The following is a 20,669-nucleotide window of genomic DNA, read 5'->3' as shown; positions in this document are numbered from 1 at the left end:
TTCACACATGGCCATGCAGGTGTAATGTGACTGACACACAGCGGCTATGCCCCATTGATTGGTGGCACAAAGCTTAATGGAAGCTATGTCATCTCACTACACTTACTGCACTCCTTCCCTGTGGGCAGTTAGGAGTTCACCTAAGCACTGAACTCACCGCCCACAGGGAAGGGGTGTAGAGACGGTATCCAGTCTGCTGATTCTTGTTTCAGTGTCCTCTTTACCCAGAACAGCTCACACACACATACAGGTGATAACTTGCGACTTGAGGATTCGTGTATACCCCTGCCCCTGATCCCCTGGCTAAGATCTCCTGAGTGAGTGGTCAGACTATTTTGTAAAGAAGGAAACGAGTCTGGAAGTGATAGGCAACTTACCCCGATCATACAGCTGGCTAGTCCTAGAGTCCTGTCCAGGGGAGTGTCCTTTTGGCCTACATAATTGAGTTCTGGGGACACTGTCATCGTGCGGCCTTTTAAAGAAGGTCTGAAGAGTAGAAGCTGTTGGTGGGGATGGTGTTTCATAATAGAGGAACATGTTTTTGTGTACTTCGTTTGAAATAATTTTTAAGAGATAAATGAAGATAAATGTATTTTAGTTAATTTCAAAAGGAGAAATTCTTATTTCAGAGCTAAGCTCTGTACTAGCCTAAGTCACAAACTCAGAAACTTAAGCATTTTTACCAAATGATTTTTCTTCCCCTAATCAAGAAAATGAGGAAAAGCCACATTTTCCACCTCGAAGTGACACCCTGGGCCACCTGTAATCACATGGATTTAGAGACTCTTTTCGGTTTGCTCAGCCCTAACTCTGCAGGTTGGGGAGGGGGCTGTGAGGGGACCCTTCATTCCTAGAGCCGGGCTGTCTGTTCATGTGTGCCTAGGGATTTCACCTGATTTTGAGATTTTTGTCCTACTAGTTGATAGGGGGAAAAAATTGAGGTATTTGAGTCCAAATGATTCAGACATGACATCTGAGCGAGATGGCCCCAGGAGGGCTGATTGGAAAGGGCTGTTGCCCAGTTTGGGGCAGGTGTAGGAAGCCTCGGAGGATGGTGCAGACTCAGTCCCTTTATTGCTGGGCTCTGCTGATTCATGAACGCCAGGATTTAAGAATCTCAAGTTGTTTTTCCAGCCTCAGAAGCTTGTCTGGGAATAGCAGGGCTGCTGTCTTGCAGAGGGAGGAGAAAAATCCCCATAGGCAGGCAGGGCGAGTGCAGAGTGGGCTGACCCGGGGGCTGTGCCTTGCAACTCAGGGGGCCACTGGCCCAAGGCAGTTCCACAAGGAGGGAGGTGGGCACCTACACACACCCCTCCGTCCTTCCCTCTGAACTCCTCCAGGCACTCTGGAAGCTGGAAGTCAGGGAGCCCCCTGATGTGTTATATACAGCTCCCCCAGCAGAGAGCAGGGCGCCAAGATGTGGAAAGTGGATCTGAGAGGCCAAGCAGAGATGTCCTTTTCCTCTGCTGGCACGAGTGTGCTTGCCCCACCGTGGCTGCCCTCGTGCAGGCCTGTGCAGGTGGCGTGGAGGCTTGGGGAGCAGCAGCATAGCATGTGGTGCTGCACTCACTCCTGGCAGAGCTGCACGCTCACCTCCTCCTGTGGGCTTTCCTTCTGTGGAGCAGGCTCTTAGGGACTTCTTAGCATTTCTCCTGAGTTCTGGAATGCCTGAAGCCATTGTGGAAGGAGGTGGAAATAGGTCTGTTACTACCATGTGCCTGGAAGGAGAAATGTGTAAGTAATTGAGGGTGTGGGCTCTAGACTTCTGGGAGCGTCAGGGTTCACAGGAGCCGCACGGGGTCTGCTGGCTTCTCTAGGCCCTCGTCCACACCTATGGGAAGTCACTGAGGCATTTTCAAGGCTTTGTATTGTGTGAGGAGCTTCTTATCTGCGGTGTATTTTCTGAGCCCTTTTCTTTGCTGAATGAAGTTGTTGTCCCCTTGATCTTTCCTTGAGTGGAGGCTGCCCCATTCCTTTTAGTCATATTTATTGCACTTCTTTGCACTGTTGAGTTGTGCATCCCTAATGAGAGGAGGTGGCCAAAGCCGAATGCTGGATTTGAGGCAAGGACATGCCACCCACTGTTGACTTTCTCACAGTCTCTCAGGCTCTTTCCTTCTAAGAACCCACTTCCTGTTTCCTCGTCTCCTTCTGATGCATACAGCTGGATGCCTCTCCTTAGCACAGCTATGCCTTTTGGCTTCCCGGCTCCCGGGCCGGAGAGGACAGCCTTTCTTGTCGCTTGTGTTGAAGCCCACATAGTCCTCTTCGCACACTTTGTTCCTGTGTTGGATCAACACTGAGGTTCACACTGTTTATTTAGAGGATTTCACCAGTAACTTCATGTCAGAAGTGTTTCTCTTTCTCTCCTTTTTTAAAAATTTTTAAATTTTTTTGTAGCGATGAGTGTCTCGCTGTGTTGCCCAGGCTGGTCTTGAACTCCCGGGCTCAAGTGATCCTCCCTGCTCACCTCCCAAAGTGCTGGGATTCTAGGCCTGAGCCGCCATGCCTGGCTGTGACTTTCTCTCCTGTACAGTAGTTTTTACTCCTATCTAGTTGTTTAGGGCTACAGTTGAGCGGAGGCTGGGGGGTAGGTGCTCCACGTTCCAGGGGGTGGCTTATCAGACACGTCCTGGTTACATCCTGGTTGGTTTACCAGTTGATTTAAAGTACCTCATTTATTTAAAGAGAATGGGAGGCAACGAAGTGGGCAGCTGTGATGGAAATGAGCCCTGCCTCTGCTGTAGGGGTTGGTCCACACTCCAGGGACAACGAGGGCTGAGATGGGGAGCAAGATGGCCTGATAGAGGCCTCTACCCTGTGGGTGCCACTTATTAGCCTTGGACCCACTCTCTTGATGGGAAATGTGTAGGAATGGAAACTGTGCCTTCCCTGCACAGCTAGCTAGCTGCTGGGGTAAGCGGTAACTACACCCATGAAGTGGGGCCAGTTGCGCAAGTTCAGGATCCTCCTTCACAGAGTGTTTCCTCCTTTTTTTCTATAGCAGTTTCTTATTTTCCCTCCATTTACAAAAGTTGATTGTTTTCTTTATGTAAATTTGGAGAATACAGACAAATATACGGAAGAAATGTTGATTTTGCTAGCAGGAAGAGGTTCACTTTTTTGCCTGTGGCCGCCTTATGTATCGATGAACTGAATTATTTCCTTGTTCCTAGTTGGACATTTGCATTCTTCAGAATTCTTTGCAGTTGCAGTAGTTTGTATCCCTGTACATACATCTTTGTGTGTAAATTCATACACGTACAATTGGAAGATCAAAGATAGATATGTTTTTAAAGCTTTTGTCCTACGTCAAGGTCTTCCCATTTTCAGTCATGCTAGTGATGCCTGTTTTCCTGCACCTTTGGTAAGAAAAAAATATGATGTGTATTTATTTTGTTGCCAAATTAGAAGAATGAGGAAGATACTTTCTAGAAGGCCATAATGTGTTTGTTACAATGATTACCCAAGTGATTTTTCTGGGGGAATTTGGAATGTGTTTCATTCAGCACCGTTACCTTTTGTCAGCTTAAGTTCTGGTTACGTAGGAGACAGCAGACCTGTGGGCCTAGCAGGGTCAGGACTCCTCCTAACCCCAGGAGAATCACCCAGCCGAGCCTGGGACATGGTGGAACCGCGAAGGGGACGCCGTCAGAGTTAGGTGGCCAGTTTGTGAACAGAGGCTGTGTGTGGCCCACCTGCAGGTTTAACCAGAGAAAGAAGAAGGTTTATAGTCAAAGGTGGCTGGTTGGGATTGGCATTCTGAGGTACAGGTTTGGCAGACATGTAGCCTGGGGAATGTCGGTTGTGTTTACTAAGGGCTTACAGTGTACCTGACACCCTGCTGGGTGGGCCTGCTCTTGGGGAGGGGGATCTTGTGTGACCCTGAGCCCTGAGGGCCTGAGCTGGAGGAGTGGTAGGAGTGGACCAGAGGAGGAGGGGGGGTGGTTGTGAGAGGTATTGCTGAAGAAGAACTGATGGCTCCCTGAACAAAAGGAAAGAGAACACAGAAGAATCATTCAAGAAATGTGTCCTTGCCTGCCAGGTACTGTGGGAAATGGGTAGGGGGAGCACATAAATGAAGAGGAAAGGGCTCCCCCTGCCCGAATGAGGCTGCCACGAATAATTAGCACAGTGTCCAAGTAGTGACAAAGTGTTGTCACGGGACCGTAAGGGAGGGAAAGGTAGCCTTGCCGGGTGCCTCAGGTCAGCTTGGTAACATTTGCAGGTGTCTGAGAGGTGCTAGGAAAGCTTTCTAGAGGAGGCCCTGTGTGAACTCCATTACAAAGATTCATTGGCTCAGCAGATCTTCATTGAGCATCTGTTTTGTGCCAACCATTGTGGTAGTCACTGTATTTTCAGCAGAGAGTGAATAGAATCCCTGGTCTTACGAAGCTTACATGCTAAGGAATGAGCAGGAGGAGTAAAACTTCACCAGGTAGATGTGGCTGATGGCGGTGCGGGAGAGCGCATCTCAGGCAAAGAAGATGGCGTTAGCGAAGGCACCGTGAAGGAGCCTGGTTTCGCTGCAACTTCAGGGGCAGGGCAGAGCTTGGTGACAATGAAGGGAGATTCTGTAGGTCTTTGTGCGTCACCTTGAAGGTTGCCCTTTGTTCTGTGGCCAGCAGGGAGCCATGAAAGGTTAGGACTTAGTGAGGGAGAGGGCAGAGAGAGAGAGTTTGGCAAATTCCGCAGTAGTCCAAGGGAAAAGGCAGCGTCCGGAAGGCAGTTGAGGTAGATTTTATTTATTGTTACTCATTTTATTATTATTATTATTAGTTTTTTGAGACAAGGTCTCACTCTGTCACCCAGGCTGGAGTACAGCAGCTTGATCTTGGCTCACTAGAGCCTCTGCCTTCCAGGTTCAAGCAGTTCTCCTGCCTCAGCCACTCGAGTAGTCGGGATTACAGCCACGTGCCACCATGCCCAGCTCTTTTCTTGTGTTTTTTGGTAGAGATGGGGTTTCACTATGTTGCCCAGGCTGGTCTTGAACTCCTGAGCTCAAGTGATCTACCCTCCTTGGCCCCCCAAAGTGCTGGGATTACCAGAATGAGTCATTGCATCTAGCAGATAGACTTTAAATAAATGGGTTCAAGAAAAATTTATTCAGTGAATTGATGGTTCTGGGTCCACTGGATATCCATATTCAAAAACAAATCTTGATCTCACTCCATAAACAAAATTCCAGGTGGAGTTTTGATCTAAACATGAAAAATAAAATAAGAAAACTCTAGAGGATAACATGGGAAAACATCTTTGGGACCTTAGGTTGGCAAATATTTCTTCAGTAGGACATGAAACCTTGATGGTTATACCACAGCTGTGAAGGAAGAGGGTCCTACGTGAGCCCACATACACATCAGCGCTTCTCTTCACCTAAAGGTACTCTGAAGGGAGTGAAGAGGCCATCCGCAGTGTGGAAGAGTATGAACAGTATGTACAGACAAGAAAGGGCTCTAATCCAGGGTGTATTATGAAAACTCATATACGTCAATGTGGAAAGACTGACAAACCAATAGAAAAACAGGCAAGAGAGAGAGGAAATCCAAATGGCCGATCCGCATATGAAAACGGGCTCAGTCTCCTGAGTCATAGTGAAGTGCAAACTGAAACCAGTATTAATGAAGTACTGTCACACACCCACCAGAATGGCCAGGATGAAAGGCTTTCCTCAGGTGTTAGCGGGAGGGTGGAGACACTGGCGCTCGCTCATGATAGTGTGTGTCGCTGTGAGCACTTGGGAAGGCTGTTTACAATATCTAATGGGTATTGCCATTACAACACATGCCCCGTGACCCAGCAGACCCACCCCTGGTTTATACAGACACATGCACACACGTGCATCAAAAGGCAAGTACAGAGCTATTGTGGCACTGAGTTATCAGAGCCAGACATGGGAAGAACTCAGATGTTCATTTTGTCCAAGGGATGACGACATTCCACCATGGCACAGCAGCGCGGTACGGTACAGTGCTGAACGTGAATGGATCGTAGTGGACGACTCTTACCAATCTCAAGTTGAGCTAAAGAAGCTGGACACAAGAGAGCATACTTTTTTTTCCCCAAGACAGAGTCTCGCTCTGTCCCCCAGGCTGGAGTGCAGTGGCGCAATTTTGGCTCACTGCGACCTCTGCCTCCCGGGTTCAGGTGAGAAGAGAAGGCATGCTTTTTGATTCCTTGTTTCTAAGGTTCACAGTGAAGCCACAGCAGTCTGCTGTGAGCTGTCTGGCAGGTGATTTGTAGAGGGGCTGGTGACTGGCAGGGGGTTCCTGCAGGAGCTGCCTTCACGGGAGGCACATCAGGGGTTCACTTAGGACGTGTGTACTTTCCAGTGTGTGGGGTACACTCAAATGGTAGGGGTATCAAAAGAAAGAATAACAAGAGTGCCTTTAATTTTATACTTGGAGGTGGTAAAATGGCACGTGTCATTGCTAAGTCAGCAATCAGGAGAAGAGGGGGCTTTAAAAAATTAAATCATATAAACTAAGTATTCGTTTAAATAGACTGTTATTCTAAAATTTAAAAAAAAAGTCTGTTATTCCCAAAAGATGATATCGAAATGGCCAAGAAGTGTCTAGTGGCCCTTTAGGGAAATGTTTCTGGAGACAGTGAGGCCACCACCTGGTTCCAGAGTGAGGTGACCAAGCTGCATGCTCTGCCGCTCAGTGTCGGGCTCTCAGGGCAGAGCGGAGGCTTGGTCTTTGTTGTGTTAGATGCTGTGTCATGCTGGGTGGCAGATGCTGCCATAGAGCCATGACCCTCATGGTGTTGGCTGAGTTGCCCAGTTTCTGTGTCTGTCAGCCACCGTTTAGGAGCTAAGGGGCTGACATTCGTTCGGATGGCTCACATCCATGGCTGCAAAACAATCTCTTTTCCAGAGCTTGTGGGACTTCTGGTTTTTATTCTCAGGTTGCACCATAATGGGTAAAAAAAAAATTTTTTTTAAGTCCAGCAACTCCAAGTGTTAGTGAGGACATAGAAAAGTTGGAACACACATGTAACGATAAATTTTTGTGACATGCGACCGCCTGTAAACTCTTCGGCGGAGTCTACTAACGCTTAAACATGCCAATTCTATGACCCAGCAATTCCATCCCTGGTGTGTGCCCACAAAAAATGAGGACAAGCAAAAGACAGCACTGAAATGTTCGTGGGAGCTTGTGAATAGCAAGAGAATTTGACTCAGGTTAATTTCCTTGTTCTGTTTCCCTGGGCACAGAGAAAGTTGGTGCAGCCATGTTAATGGGCACCATGTGGACTGCAAACCCCTGATGGTGAGGCTCTTCTCTGGGCCCTCTGGTGGCAGCTCTTGTGAGTGTCCTGGTTCTGCCTGAGCAGCTGGTAGAGGAGAGGAGGCGCCTGTGGGCAAAGAGCCCTCTAAGCCAGGGCGGCTCCTACATTCTCTCTCCCCTTCCCCCTGATCTCTTGCGTCCCTGCTGCAGCGATGCTCCTGGGAGAAGAGCCGGTGCTGCTTGTGTGCTGCTTGAGTAGACGGGCTGGGGCCGTCTTCTGAGTCTGAGAAGGTGTCCCCCACTTGAGGCAGGGGTAACACTGCAAATAGCTTCACCCATAGTAGCCAAACACCGGAAACAACGCAGACACTTCATTGGAATGGATAAATAAACTGTCGCCAGAGCGCAGGAAGGTTTAATAAGCAGCAGTGAATAAGAACGGGCTGACAGACTGAGCAAGGCTGCACCTTAAACATACTGTGTTGAACAGAAGTCCAGTGTACAAAAGAGGATGTGCTTTGTGATTCCATTAGGTGAAGTTCACAAGTCAGCCAGAAGGAATTGATGGTGACAGCCGTCGGGATAGGGCTGTCTCCTTTGGGGTGGGTCTTGATTGGGAAAAGGAACTTGAGAGAACCTTCTAGGACAGTGGACCTTATAGGATAATTTTATTTCTTGATTTAAGGTAGTGGTTACATTTGTAAAAATCATCGACCTCTACATTTAGGATTTGTGCCCGTCACATACCTTGTTGTATATTTTGCCACTTGTTTTTTCAAAGCAATGAAGCAGTATCACTGCAATTAGGTTTTAAATAAATTTGTTTCGTTAACATGTCTGGAAGTCTTTGATCCTACTGTGGAAGGCCTCGCTGCTGCCTGGCCCACCTCAGTCAGGCCCTTGAAAAGTATAGAGAAGGAGCAGAGTGTCCGGCCCCCTTTGGGGCATTGCCTGGGGTTTGGGTGGGAGCTAAGGGTCGCACACAGTAAGTGGTAACGGAGGCTTCGGCTCTGCAAGGGCACTGCAAGAAGGGTTGTGTACGCCACATCACGCGCCACATTCATATGCATATCTTCTTCTCCATAGAAACTTAAATTTAAAGTGACATGTGATAGGAAATGTAGGGAGCTGCGATTCTCCTGGGAGATGGAGGCGCTTACAGCACAGAGCCAGTGAGAACTCGCAGCAGAGAGCAGAGCAGGTACCAGGCAGTCTGCACTGTGGGGGGTGTGAGTTCCAGAGCGAGGGGGGCCGAGGCCACCTTCAGGTTTCTGTTATTAAATGAAAGCCTGCCCCTGTTCCTTGTTGTGTGTGTGTGCGGGATCTGCCTGCTCTCTCCCACCTCCTCTAGGCTGGCAGTCGAAGGCAAAGTCTCAGCAGCCAGTGGCCAGTGGCTATCACTGGGTTTTATTGTTTTTATCCCAGAAAAGCTGCTGCTACCTACCGCTGCCACTTTTTAGATACTGTCATTCAAGCTTACCAAAGCGGGACTTGCTCTTTGGAGAAAAAAAAATACTGAGAATTATTCTGTAATCATGCCATGCAATAATTCATGCCACCATTTGCATTTTTGGTGGTATCATTTGGGATCCTTTCTGGGGTGCACCTGTGCTGTCTGCCAGGCGGCTCCTCAGCTCTTGGCTGCTGCTTTTCCCTGCTGACTCAGTTCAGTGCCTGGTTGCAGAGCCACCTTGGTGCCCTGGCAGCTCTTCCTTCTGCACCCGGCGCCCTCTGCCGTAGCTCCCTGCTGTGCCCTCACGCCCTGGCCACTCTTCCTTCTGCACCTGGCGCCCTCTGCTGCAGCTCCCCGCTGTGGCTCCTGGGCTTCATCTCTCTTCTCTGTGGATGCATCTTCAACAAAAGCACTGAGCATCTTCCTGCTTTGCAGGGTCTCTCGTCTTCTAGGAGGTCTTTCTGTTACCAGTGTGTGCCCGGGGTTGAGGGGCAGTGGGGCGCATGTTTACAGAAGCTTTCATGAACTGGGTCCTGATGGTGGCAGCGTCTTGGGAGATGAAAAGTATCCCAGATCACCTGGCACCTGGGAACCAGGCGGACCTGCAAGGTGCGGTCAGCCCACTTCAGGCCTGCTCTGGTTTGATTGATGAGGACGCTCATCAATTGGAGGGACACGCTCTGTCCAGGATCTCAAAGCTGCACCCTGCTGACTCGCTTTTCCACACCTTCCTTCAGCGTGATATGTTTGGGTGACAGAGTTGTGCGTCTTTATAAAAGTAGCTTCTGATTGTGCAGTGTTTTTTCTATGCTGATTTTTTTCCCCTAAAAGATTTTGTTTATCTCATCTTTGAAAAATTGGGCTTTTTAGCTTTTACAGGAACATTTGATGGCACTTGTTGGTTCTCCCTTGTGGGTTCCAGATCCTTGATTTGTGTTCAGGGTGCCTTACAAGAGTTCTTACAGGAGTCACTTTCCCTGGCATTGGCAGCTCGTCACTTGTTGATTGGTAATTTGAAGAGCACCGGTGAACACATCACCAAAACTAGATACATCGTGAAGTTAGTGCCACCAGAGAAGAAGTCAGCATTGCCACTTAAAAGTGGAAGGTGCCATTTGATTAAGAGAAACATATTCCTATTTCAGAGATGCTAAAATGTGGGGAAACTGCATCTTCTGCAGTAGGCGCTTTTGCGTTTCTGATACTTCTTTTTTGTTTTTTAAATGGGAAGGCTCAAGTAAGCACAAAAGCAGAGAGGCTAACATAACACACTTATAGGGTCCATGAACAATGATAGGAGATGCAGCGCCTGGCCAGTCCTACCTCATCTGCGTCCTTGTTCACTTGCCCTGGGACATTTTTCAGATATGCACGTTGGGTTTCACCTCTAAATACTGCAGTGTATGTCTGAGCAATAGGGAGCTTTTTCTCCCAAACATAATTATCCTGCCTTTATCACACCTAAAGAGTGAACTGTAATTCCTCGTATCACCTGGTATTTCTACCCAGTATTCAGTGTCTGCTGTTGAACATGATCTTTCTTTTTTTATTATTATTATTTAAAAAAATTTTTTTGGTAATTTAAGTAGAGATGGAGTTTCACCATGTTGGCCAGGCTGGTCTCGAACTCCTGATGTTGTGATCCACCTGCCTTGGCCTCCCAAAGTGCTAAGATTACAGGCGTGAGTCACGGTGCCTGGCCAGACATGCTTGCTTTTAAATGTGACCAAGCAGGTATTTGAGATCTTAGTTTTCCCTCCCGTCTTGACACTGATGTGTGGCCAGTCTTCACACTTAGAGTAAATGATCAGATTAGTCTTTTTGTAGGCTTTTCCTTTTTTAAAAAATTTATGTTTCTGTATATATTTTTTAGATCTAGACCTGCAGAGGTTTTTTCTTAATAAAGTTCTCAAAAATACAATAAGTGAAAATTATGTGTGAAACCTGGTAACACATTTGAATGCAGGTCACTGCTTTTCTCTGCCCATGTGAATGTAGGTGACTAGTGTTCTCTGCCCTTTCTCTCTCCTGTAGCTCTGCAGGTCGCAGCACTGTTAGGTGGGGGTGGCTGCTTGAGGGACAGAGGGTTTTGCACGTTCAGGCTAGAGCATGTGGGTTTGTTCAAGCGCCCCTCTCACGTCCACACTTGCACCCCACAGGTCTCCGTCCCGCCTGGTGCTCTGGACTGCTGGGTGTTTCTGAGCTGTCTGGAGGTGTTGCAGAGGATAGAAGGCTGCTGTGACCGGGCACAGATCGACTCAAACATTGCCCACACAGTGGGGCTGTGGAGCTATGCCACAGAAAAGGTGCCTACCTGCCCAAGTGTGGAATGCTCACGTTGTCTCTGCGGCCATGCCTGGGTGGCAGAGGAAGTCTGCTGTCTGGAGGAAAGGTGTTACTTGTTTAGATCACGGTGCAGCCACGTTAGCGGCCTTAGCAGGCGTCTGAGTGCAGCCAAAGAAGTCATAATTCCCGACTACATGTCAATGTGGTCAGCAGACAGCAGGCGCTGTGAAAGAGACCCTGTATCCTGAGTTGGGGGCACGGAGGGTGGTACTGAAATGTCACCTCTACAGGCAGAGCTGTGCTGGTGTGTGCAGCAGGTAGGCGGCTGGGGCTGGGCTTGTGCAGGTGCCTGGGAACTCAGGGAGGTGAAGAGCAGAAGCGGAGGATTCCCACCCTCCAAGCCTCACTGGAGCTGTTGTGTAGGATGTACTTTTATATCCAGATTCGAGTCACTGGGTAGGAAAGCTCAATTTCTTCTAGAGTTTAGCTGGATTTGAATTTTTATATTTAAATTCACGAATTCCCTGCTGAGTCTTACGGCAAATTAATTGAAATTCCGGATTTGTCTTAACAGTTAAAGTCCTTGGGCTATCTGTGTGGACTTGTGTCAGAGAAAGGACCAAACTCAGAGGATCTCAACAGGACGGTGGACCTTTTGGCAGGTTTGGGAGCTGAGCGGCCAGAAACAGGTACTGATTTTTGTATGTGCCTCTGTGAGTAGTGAGGTGTACACTAATGAAAGCGTCCTTTGCAAGTTGGCACATTTAACTCAAGTTCTAAGAGTATCATTACTCACCATTGGGAGAATTATATCCGTTATTAGCTGACTGGATTAATACACATATTTTACCTTTTAACAGCATAACGAAATAGTAGAGAGTTTAAGAAATTGGAAGGAGTTTCAAAAATGTTGCTGAGCTTCTCCTGGGCTAAGTGACTTTTTATAGCTCATGTCTAAATGCACTCTCTCTGTCTCTGAATTACAGATGATCTATTTTTCTAACAATGTGACTTGACGATTTTTTTTTTTAAAGAGACAGGGTCTCACTCTGTTGCCCAGACTGGAGTGCAGTGGCACAGTCTTGGCTCATTGCAGCCTCGACCTCCTGGGCTCAAGGGATGCTCTTGCCTCAACGAACCAAGTAGCCGAGACAACAGGTGTGTGCCACCACACTTGGCTAATTTTTTTTCTTTAATTTTTTATAGAGATGGAGTCTCACTGTATTGCCCAGGCTGGTCTCAAAGTGATCCTCCTGCCCCGGCACATTTTTTAAATAAAAAAATTGGCCAGGCGCAGTGGCTCACGCTTGTAATCCCAGCATTTTGGGAGGACGAGGCGGGTGGATCACTTGAAGTTGAGAGTTTGAGACCAGCCTGACCAACATGGAGAAACCCTATCTCCACTAAAAATACAAAATTTGCTAGGTGTGGTGGCACATGCCTGTAGTCCCAGCTACTCAGGAGGCTGAGGCAGGAGAATCGCTTGAACCCAGGAGGGAGAGGTTGCAGTGAGCCAAGATTGTGCCATTGCACTTCAGCCTGGGCACAAGAGTGAAACTCTGTCTCAAAAAAAAAAATAAATAAATTTCTCCTGGATAATAAGGCCCCTTGAAAGGAGCCTTACATTGTTTTAGGTAGGAATAGATGATGAGTTTTGTTTAGCAAGACTGTTACTAAAGAATACCTGATGAGCTGGAAGCATTCTTAGTAAATTGAATGAATGTTTAAGGGAAAAAATGCACAGTATTTATATTTTACCGTTTCAACTTGAGACCATTTCAGATCATTTCAGAAATAATTTAATTCATTGGAGTATTTGTAATATATATTTCTGAAAGATCTAGTTCTAAAGATCAGAGAAAAAGCATGATACAAAGTGTTTTGACTATTTTATGAATATGTTAATTGAAAGAGAATATATGTAATTATGTTGTTGCAATTAGCATTAGCCATGTTTGGAATTTCCACAAGAGTCAGATGAGGTCATCTCCCTGCAGTATGTGAAGGTGAATGTAAACTTATATGAATGTACGTAATGAAGAAGGACTCTCATTTCTTTTTGTTTAAGCCAACACAGCTCAGAGTCCTTATAAGAAACTGAAAGAGGCATTATCATCAGTGGAAGCTTTTGAAAAACACTACTTAGTAAGTATTAACGAGTGTTAAATGTCTATTCCATGGAATACCTGTCTCTAGAAGGCTTTGCTACATGGCCTGTTGAGTTGGGAAGGAGCTGGTATTGGGGACCCATTTTTGTTGGCCTTTTAAGTTTCTTTGGTACCCTTGGGAGTTGTGGACAAAACATGGAATAGTTGTTATTAGTACCCATGGTACCATATTAGGCATGGAATCATCTTTGAATATTTACAGCTTTGTTCAAATTGAGTTTGCTCAGATCAAAATTATAAGAGAGGATAATGAATACTTTTCCTTGTAAAAAGGAGAAATTTGGAGTTGGGCAGAGCTATTGTATTTGATTTTGAAAGATGTAAATTAGTGAAACGTTAAATAACAGTGTAGGTAGAAGCATGGTGGGTGAGTGTCGTCCCTGGATCATGGGCAGCTTGAGTGTTTGTTGTGCCTGTAATGGCTGTATCTCTTATACAAACAGGTATGAGAAACATCCAGCATGTCACCCACGTGCGGAAAGTCCTTGGAAAAGTTAACTGTTTTGGATGAATCTGTGGGTTTCTTTTATTATTATGCTTCATAATTTATATACAAGTTATCAACTTTGATTACATTATGTTACAGAAAAAACACAAAAACAGACGCAAAGGAAAAAATAATGCTACATTAATAACAGTGTCTTTTGCGGGCTGGGCATGGTCGCTCATGCCTGTCATTCAGCACTTTGGGAGGCTGAGGCAGGTGGATTACTTGAGGTCAGGAGTTTGAGACCAGCCTAGCCCACATGGTAAAACCCCATCTCTGCTAAAAATACAGAAAATTAGCCGGGCATGGTGGCGCATACCTGTAATCCCAGCTACATAGGAGGCTCAGGGACAAGAATCACTTAAACCTGTGAGGTGGAGGTTGCAGTGAGCTGAGATCTCACCTCTGCACCAGCCTGGGCAGCAAAGCAAGACTCAGTCTCAAAACAAGGAACCCAACAATGTCTTGTGTCAACTTTAGGTAAATAAATGTAGTGTTCGTCTGTCATTGAAAGCTGAAGTACGTGATTGTTTTCTTACTTCCCCACAGGATTTGTCTCATGCTACCATTGAAATGTATACAAGCATTGGGAGGATTCGATCTGCCAAGTTTGTTGGAAAAGATCTGGCAGAGTTTTACATGTAATTGATTTTGTACTTTTCTTTGAAACCTAAACATACAAATAACACAAGAAGATTTGTTATATATGGAGTTAATATAAAGTGTACGTAAATTTGTAGATTGAAAAGTGTAGCTTCTCTTACCCATCCTCATCATTTTGTTTTTCAGTTTCTTCTGAAAACCAGTGGAGAGCTTTTCTGCTTGTTACTCTTAATAGCTAGTATTGATCTTTGTGGTTCTTTTATTTAATTAAACATCTAAATTTTTGTAACTAAGTATAATTAATTCTAAGGAAGTATAGTGATGAGTAAATTGACATGTAGATTCTTACATATTTTGTACGTAGCATTTCTCTAGTTTTGTCAAGTATTTCTTAAGAGGATTGAAAAACCTCAAGGCTAGTGATGTAAAGTTGCTACATGTGTCCAGTTTGTGGAAGACTGGAAGAAGGTGTGTACATATCTGCAGGGTTTCTATTCCAGCCCCAGTGTTGAAGTTTGATTCTAGAAAAAAAGACTTAAAATTTAGCATATTGCTAGTATGTTTCATAAAATCAGGCTCTCAAAGAGAAGAAATCCCAATGGATCATGATTACTATTTCAAAGCACTGAAAAGAGATATGTTATAAGGAAAAAGATGTTTGTTTTCATTTTCTTAAAAAAAAAAAAAAGTGATTGGAATGAGATCTTGAAATCTGTACTGAAGTAATTTCATTAGGTGAAGCAAGACTTGAGAATTGATTTGAACATATGTGAATTGGCTGGAAAGGGATTCGTAGATCAGCCAAGTGGACTTTCTGTTTTTCCAGATGTGGTTTGAGCAGCTTAGCCAGTTATCTAACTATCTAATGGCAGAGTCACAGCTAGAATATAGCTGTCTTGAATTTCCATGTAGTGTATCTAAGGAGGAAGGTGTTCCTTAGTGAAGCAAAGAGGCTTTCCGGGGCCGCATTAATTTGCATTTTAAAGGCAGGCAGGGCTGTACACACCAGTAGTCCCAGCTACACTGGAGAAGTTGAGGCAGGAGGATCACTTGAGCTGAGGAGTTTGAGGCTACAGTGAGCTATGATCACGCCACTGTATTCCAGCCTGGGTGACAGAGCAAGACCCCATCTCTTTATAACAGTTGTGCTTTATACTTTGCTTTGGGGGCCAAGTGTTGCTATTTTAATTCTGCATTCTCTGGAAGCGGGATCCTGTGCAGTGCTCTTTGCCTGAGTTTCCAGGTGGCTCTGTGCTCCCTTCTGCTTGTGCCCTGTAGAGTGTTTCTGTGTTTCTGTGCCTTTAGTAGCTAGTATAGACCCATATCTGGACTTGCTGCCTTCCTTGCTTACTAGCAGTGTACTTGTGGACAAGCCCTTCCTTCACTTTCTGATTGGCCTTCTTGCCTGTCAGCTTGAGATCATGAATGATACACTCACTTTCTTATCCTGAGATTCAGCTATGAAAGTTCCTCTACTCGTGTGTGAAGCCAGGCCAACAATGTGTTGTGCTCTTACCGCCACACTCTCTTTCTCAGATCTTTGCCTGGGAGTCTAATTATGTTGTCCTGAGTAGGTGCTCTTTCTCATGGACGGGGTGGGTGGAAAAGGGCTACCTAGAGATGCTGTGTCTGTCCTGGCGTGGGGTTGAGGATGGAGGTCAGGGTGGGAGAGGCGGTGTCTCAGTTTGTTGATGATCCCTAGCTGTAATGAGAGCTACTGTTTGTTGACTTTGCAAGGAGGAAAAAGGCTCCACAAAAGGCAGAAATCTATCTTCAAGGAGCATTGAAAAATTACCTGGCTGAGGGCTGGGCACTCCCCATCACACACACAAGGAAGCAACTGGCGGAATGTCAAAAGCACCTTGGACAAATTGAAAAGTATCCTTTAATGTTTTCATGAAGCAGGAACATTGTTTTCTGTTTATACAGCAGCACTGACCACAATCAAATGTTTTATACACACCTAATATTAAGGAGAGAAAAGTCCTGCCTTATACATATATGTATTGTATAGAAAATGAATGAAATGTCTAGTCGGTTTTAAAAAATCTAATTTTGAAACAAAAGCCCTTTGGCTGTTGAAGCCTCTGGGGAGGCTGTAGGGGACTGTGCGTCCACTTTGCCCTGCACTCCTCGGTGTGAGTCTCCACGCTCCTTACCTTCCGCTCCAGCTACCTGCAGACCAGCAGCCTTTTAGCCAGTGACTGCCACCTCACCGAAGAGGAGCGCAAGCACTTCTGCCAGGAGATACTTGACTTTGCCAGCCAGCCATCAGACAGCCCAGGTAAGACCAGTTTTTAAGACTTTACTAGGAATATTTTCAAATATTGTAGAAGTAAAAAGAATGCAAGATAACCAGCCACTTAGAGTAAATCATTGCTAACATTTTGCTGTGTAGCTAACATGTATCTTTGTCTTTCCTGTGACTTTTTTCTTTTTGCTTAAAGTCTAAGAAACTATAGACCATGTTAGAACATCTAAAAATTAAGCACAGTCTCTTAACCACAACCAAAGAATTGATAAGGTTCTAATATCATCTAGTGAGTAGACTGTATTCACATTCCTTGTCTTAAAATATTTTTATAAATTATTCTTAACAGAGTCCAACAGGGTATCACATATTACATGTGGTTGTTAGATCTCAGTTCTCTTTTAATTTAAAAAAGTTCTTCCCATCTCTTTTTTTTTTTTTTCTTCCAGACAGAGTCTTGCTCTGTCACTCAGGCTGGAGTGCGATGGTGCGATCTTGGCTCACTGCAACCTCCTTCTCCCGGATTCCAGCAATTCTCCTGCATCAGCCTCCATAGTAGCTGGGATTACAGGCACCTTCCACCATGCCCAGCTAATTTTTTATATTTTTAGTAGAGACGGGGTTTCATTATGTTGGCCAGGCTGGTCTCAAACTCTTGACCTCAGGTGATCAGCTGGCCTTGGCCTCCCAAAGTGCTGAGATTATAGGTGTGAGCCACTGCACCCGGCCCCTTTTTCTTCATTTTTTTTAAGACACTGCTTTTTTTTTTTCTTTTTAAATATAACAGCATTCTTGTGATATTCACAAACCACGTAATTAACTCATTTATAGGGTATAATTCAATGGCATTTAGTATATTTCACAAATGTGTGTAACCATTACCACAGTCAATATTATTTTGTTTTGTTTTTTGACCATCTAGCTCTGTCACCTGGGCTGGAGTGCAGCGGCCTGGTCCCAGCTCACTGCAGCCTCCACCTCCTGGAATCAACTGATCCTCTCACTTTGGCTTCCCAAGTAGCTGGAACCACAGGTCTGGGCCACCACACCTGGCTTTTTTTTTTTTTTTTTTATTTTAACCCAGACTGGAGTGCAGTGGCACGACTGGAGCCCATTGCAACCTCTGCTTTTTGGGCTCAATTGCTCCTCCCACCTCTGCTTCCCCTGTAGCTTGGACTACAGGAGCACACCACCATGACTGGATGATTTTTCTGTTTTTAGTAGAGACAGGGTTTTGCCATATCACCCAGGTTGGTCTTGAACTCCTGAGCTCAAGGAATCTATCCACCTCGGTCTCCCAAAGAGTTGGGATTACAGGCGTGAGCTACCGTGCCTGGCCACTACAGTCCATTTTAAAACATATTTATCACCGTTAAAAGAAAGGCCATTCTTACCCCCGCCACTCCCTTCCTGCAGCCACTAATCTACCCTCTGTCTCTCTGGATTGCTATTCTAGATGTTTCAAATCAATGTAGGGCGAGTGTTCCTAATCTGGAAATATGAAATGTTCCAAAATTCAAAACTTTTTTGAGGACCAACATGACTCTCAGGAAATGCTCATTGGAACATTTAGATTTTTAGAGTTGGGATGCTCAACAGTATGTCATGCAAATATTCCCAAATGCAAAACAATCACAAATCCAGAACACTGTGTCCCAGTCGTCTTGGATAAAGGATACTCAACCTGTAGAATCTGTCAACCTGAATAACACACACAGAGAGCCTCTCTACAAAATGATAGTTATTTGGAAATAGGGCATTGCAGTGGGATACATGGGCCATAGTACACTTTGTGCATATTCAGGAAAGGGTTTTTAAAGGGAAAATGAGGATTACATCACTGGTTTGAGGTGGTGATTCTTGGCTACAAGTATCAATGGGGGTGGCGCCAGTCAGGGTTGGACAGCAGTTGCTGAGCAGATGTCTTCATGGAGGAGTGTTTTGTATAAAGTTGCAATGGCCTTTATGCAGGGCTGTGGTGTTTGCAGAGTCTTTCATGCATGAGAACCCTCCCTTCATGGCCTCCTCTGGCTCTATCAGTTACAGTTTTTTGTTGTTGTTGTTGTTGTTTTTAACACAAGTGACTCCCTTTTGATTTTGACAACTTTCACCCATCGTCCAGTGTGTGGTCTTTTGTGACTGGGTTCTAGACTGACCATCATGTTTTCAAGGCTCATTCGTGTTGTGGCCTGCGTCTGTGCTTCATTTCTTTTCATTGCTGAGTACTCCAGGCCAGCCGTCTTACAGACTGGCCCGCCTTCTGGAATTTATCTCAGTGTTTCCTCATAGGAGCATCTAAATGGAAGTTGGAGTAAGACGACATTTATTGCAAAGCTTAGCTCCTCACTTTAGTTGATCAGGTGTGCTTATTTAAGGTAGTTGCTGTGATACTCTACTTGGGCTAACATAACGGTACCATCGGCCTAGTGGCTTAAACAACAGGCATTTATTTTCTCACAGTTCTGGAGGCTGGAAGTCTGCTGTCAGGGGGCTGCAGGGCCGGTTTCTGGTGAGGGCTCCCTTCCCTGCTTAGAGACAGCTGCCTTCTCACGGTGTCCTCCCATGGTGGGGAAGAAGAGAGAGCAGGCTGTCTGATGACTCTTGTTAAGGAACAGTATCTCATCCCGTGTGCCCCCCTCACAATCCCATCTAACACCAGGCACCTCCCGAAGCCCGGCTTCAAATACCAGCACATCAGGGATTAGCGCTTCATTGCATGAAAGTTGGGGAAGCACAGTTCAGTCCATAGCCATAACTAACTACTTGGAAACCAGTTTTTCTAGAAGTTTCAGGGTCAGGTTGATATGGTTATTGACTGCTGGGGTATATTCACTTATCTCCCTCGGGGGCCAGGTGCGGTGGCTCACGCCTGTAATCCCAGCACTTTGGGAAACTAGCACAGACGGATCACTTGAGGTCAGTGTTTGAGACCAGCCCGGGCAACATGGCAAAACCCTGTCTCTAGAAAAAATTAGCCATGTGTGGTGGCGGGCACCTGTAATCCCAGCTACCCAGGAGGCTGAGGTGGGAGGATTGCTTGATTCAAGGAGGACCGGCCTGTAGTGAGCCGTGATTGTGCCACGGCACTACAGCCTGGCACATTTGTGAACCACTACAGCCTGGGCGACAGCGAGACCCTGTCTCAAAGGGAAAAACAAAAGCTCCATCTGGATGGGTTTTTCAGGAGCGCCCTGGGTCATTAGTTTGGCTTTGTAGATTCTTCAGTGTGCCCACATTGATTGTTGGTAGAGCCACAGCCACATCTGCTGGTTTGTATATGAGACTATTTGAGTTGTAATTTTCCTGCCAACACTCTTTGGTATCGCTATATGAATAAAACATTCCATAATTGTTTACTGTTTCTCATGATCTTATGGCATCAGTCGTGGCAAGTCCTTTAGTTGATGAATATTTAATAAATACTTAACTGGTCAGTTCTGCAGCTTTGTGGATTTTCTAGACAAAACCAAGGTTTTTATACAAAGGTCAACGAGAGAAGGGCCCAGAGGGAACATGAGGTCCTCTCCTCCAGCGACCATAGACCTACTGGTTGCTGCCGTCTTGGCTTCATTGGCTCACATGGTAGTCTGGCCAACACATCACAGCAGGGCACTTGGGCATCTTCACTGAGCACGTTTTTAAGTAGGTAGGAAAATATTGGAATCCCTTGGACACAGCTCTAGAAATTGGACTAATTACAAATTTTAGTTTGAAATTGAGAGGTAGTTGACCTGTATTTCTCTTAGGTTTGTCAAAGCAGACTTGAGAAGGTTAATTTCTGTACATTTTGTGATTTCTAGGCATGATATGGGCATTTGCTACCGTTTTGCTTTTGACACATAACTTTTTGGGGGTGTGAAGATGGCAGGAGCCTGGGCTGAGTGCCAGCGTTGTGCACGTCACTGCTTCTTGGTTGAGTCTGCTCTTGGTGATGTTCCTGTGTCCTCGGCCTGCTGCCGCTGACTGTCAGGAAGTGTGACTTGGGGAGTCACTGACGATAATGTATATTTGCAGGTCATAAAATAGTGCTACCCATGCATTCCTTTGCACAACTGCGAGACCTCCATTTTGATCCCTCCAATGCTGTGGTCCACGTGGGCGGCGTTTTGTCCATCGAGATAACCATGTACAGCCAGATGCCTGTGCCTGTTCACGTGGAGCAGATTGTGGTCAATGTCCACTTCAGCAT

The 20,669-nt window shown here is 45.8% G+C and overlaps 1 protein-coding gene across 1 annotated transcript in view; it reads left to right on the top strand.

The window, feature by feature from the left end:
- Positions 1-20,669, top strand: part of TRAPPC10 (trafficking protein particle complex 10) — a 92,876-nt gene that overhangs the window by 49,417 nt on the left and 22,790 nt on the right. The window contains exons 8-14 of the mRNA XM_037741990.1: positions 10,845-10,991; positions 11,546-11,660; positions 13,040-13,116; positions 14,176-14,267; positions 15,967-16,107; positions 16,401-16,513; positions 20,495-20,665. Coding sequence (XP_037597918.1) covers positions 10,845-10,991; positions 11,546-11,660; positions 13,040-13,116; positions 14,176-14,267; positions 15,967-16,107; positions 16,401-16,513; positions 20,495-20,665 — 856 coding nt within the window. The remainder of the gene's footprint in view (positions 1-10,844; positions 10,992-11,545; positions 11,661-13,039; positions 13,117-14,175; positions 14,268-15,966; positions 16,108-16,400; positions 16,514-20,494; positions 20,666-20,669) is intronic.

Source organism: Cebus imitator, unplaced genomic scaffold (genome assembly GCF_001604975.1).
Source record: "Cebus imitator isolate Cc_AM_T3 unplaced genomic scaffold, Cebus_imitator-1.0 Scaffold112, whole genome shotgun sequence".
NCBI classification, from domain to species: domain Eukaryota; kingdom Metazoa; phylum Chordata; class Mammalia; order Primates; family Cebidae; genus Cebus; species Cebus imitator.
Note: the sequence above shows the minus strand (reverse complement) of the source record. Positions and strands in the feature narration are given on the sequence as shown.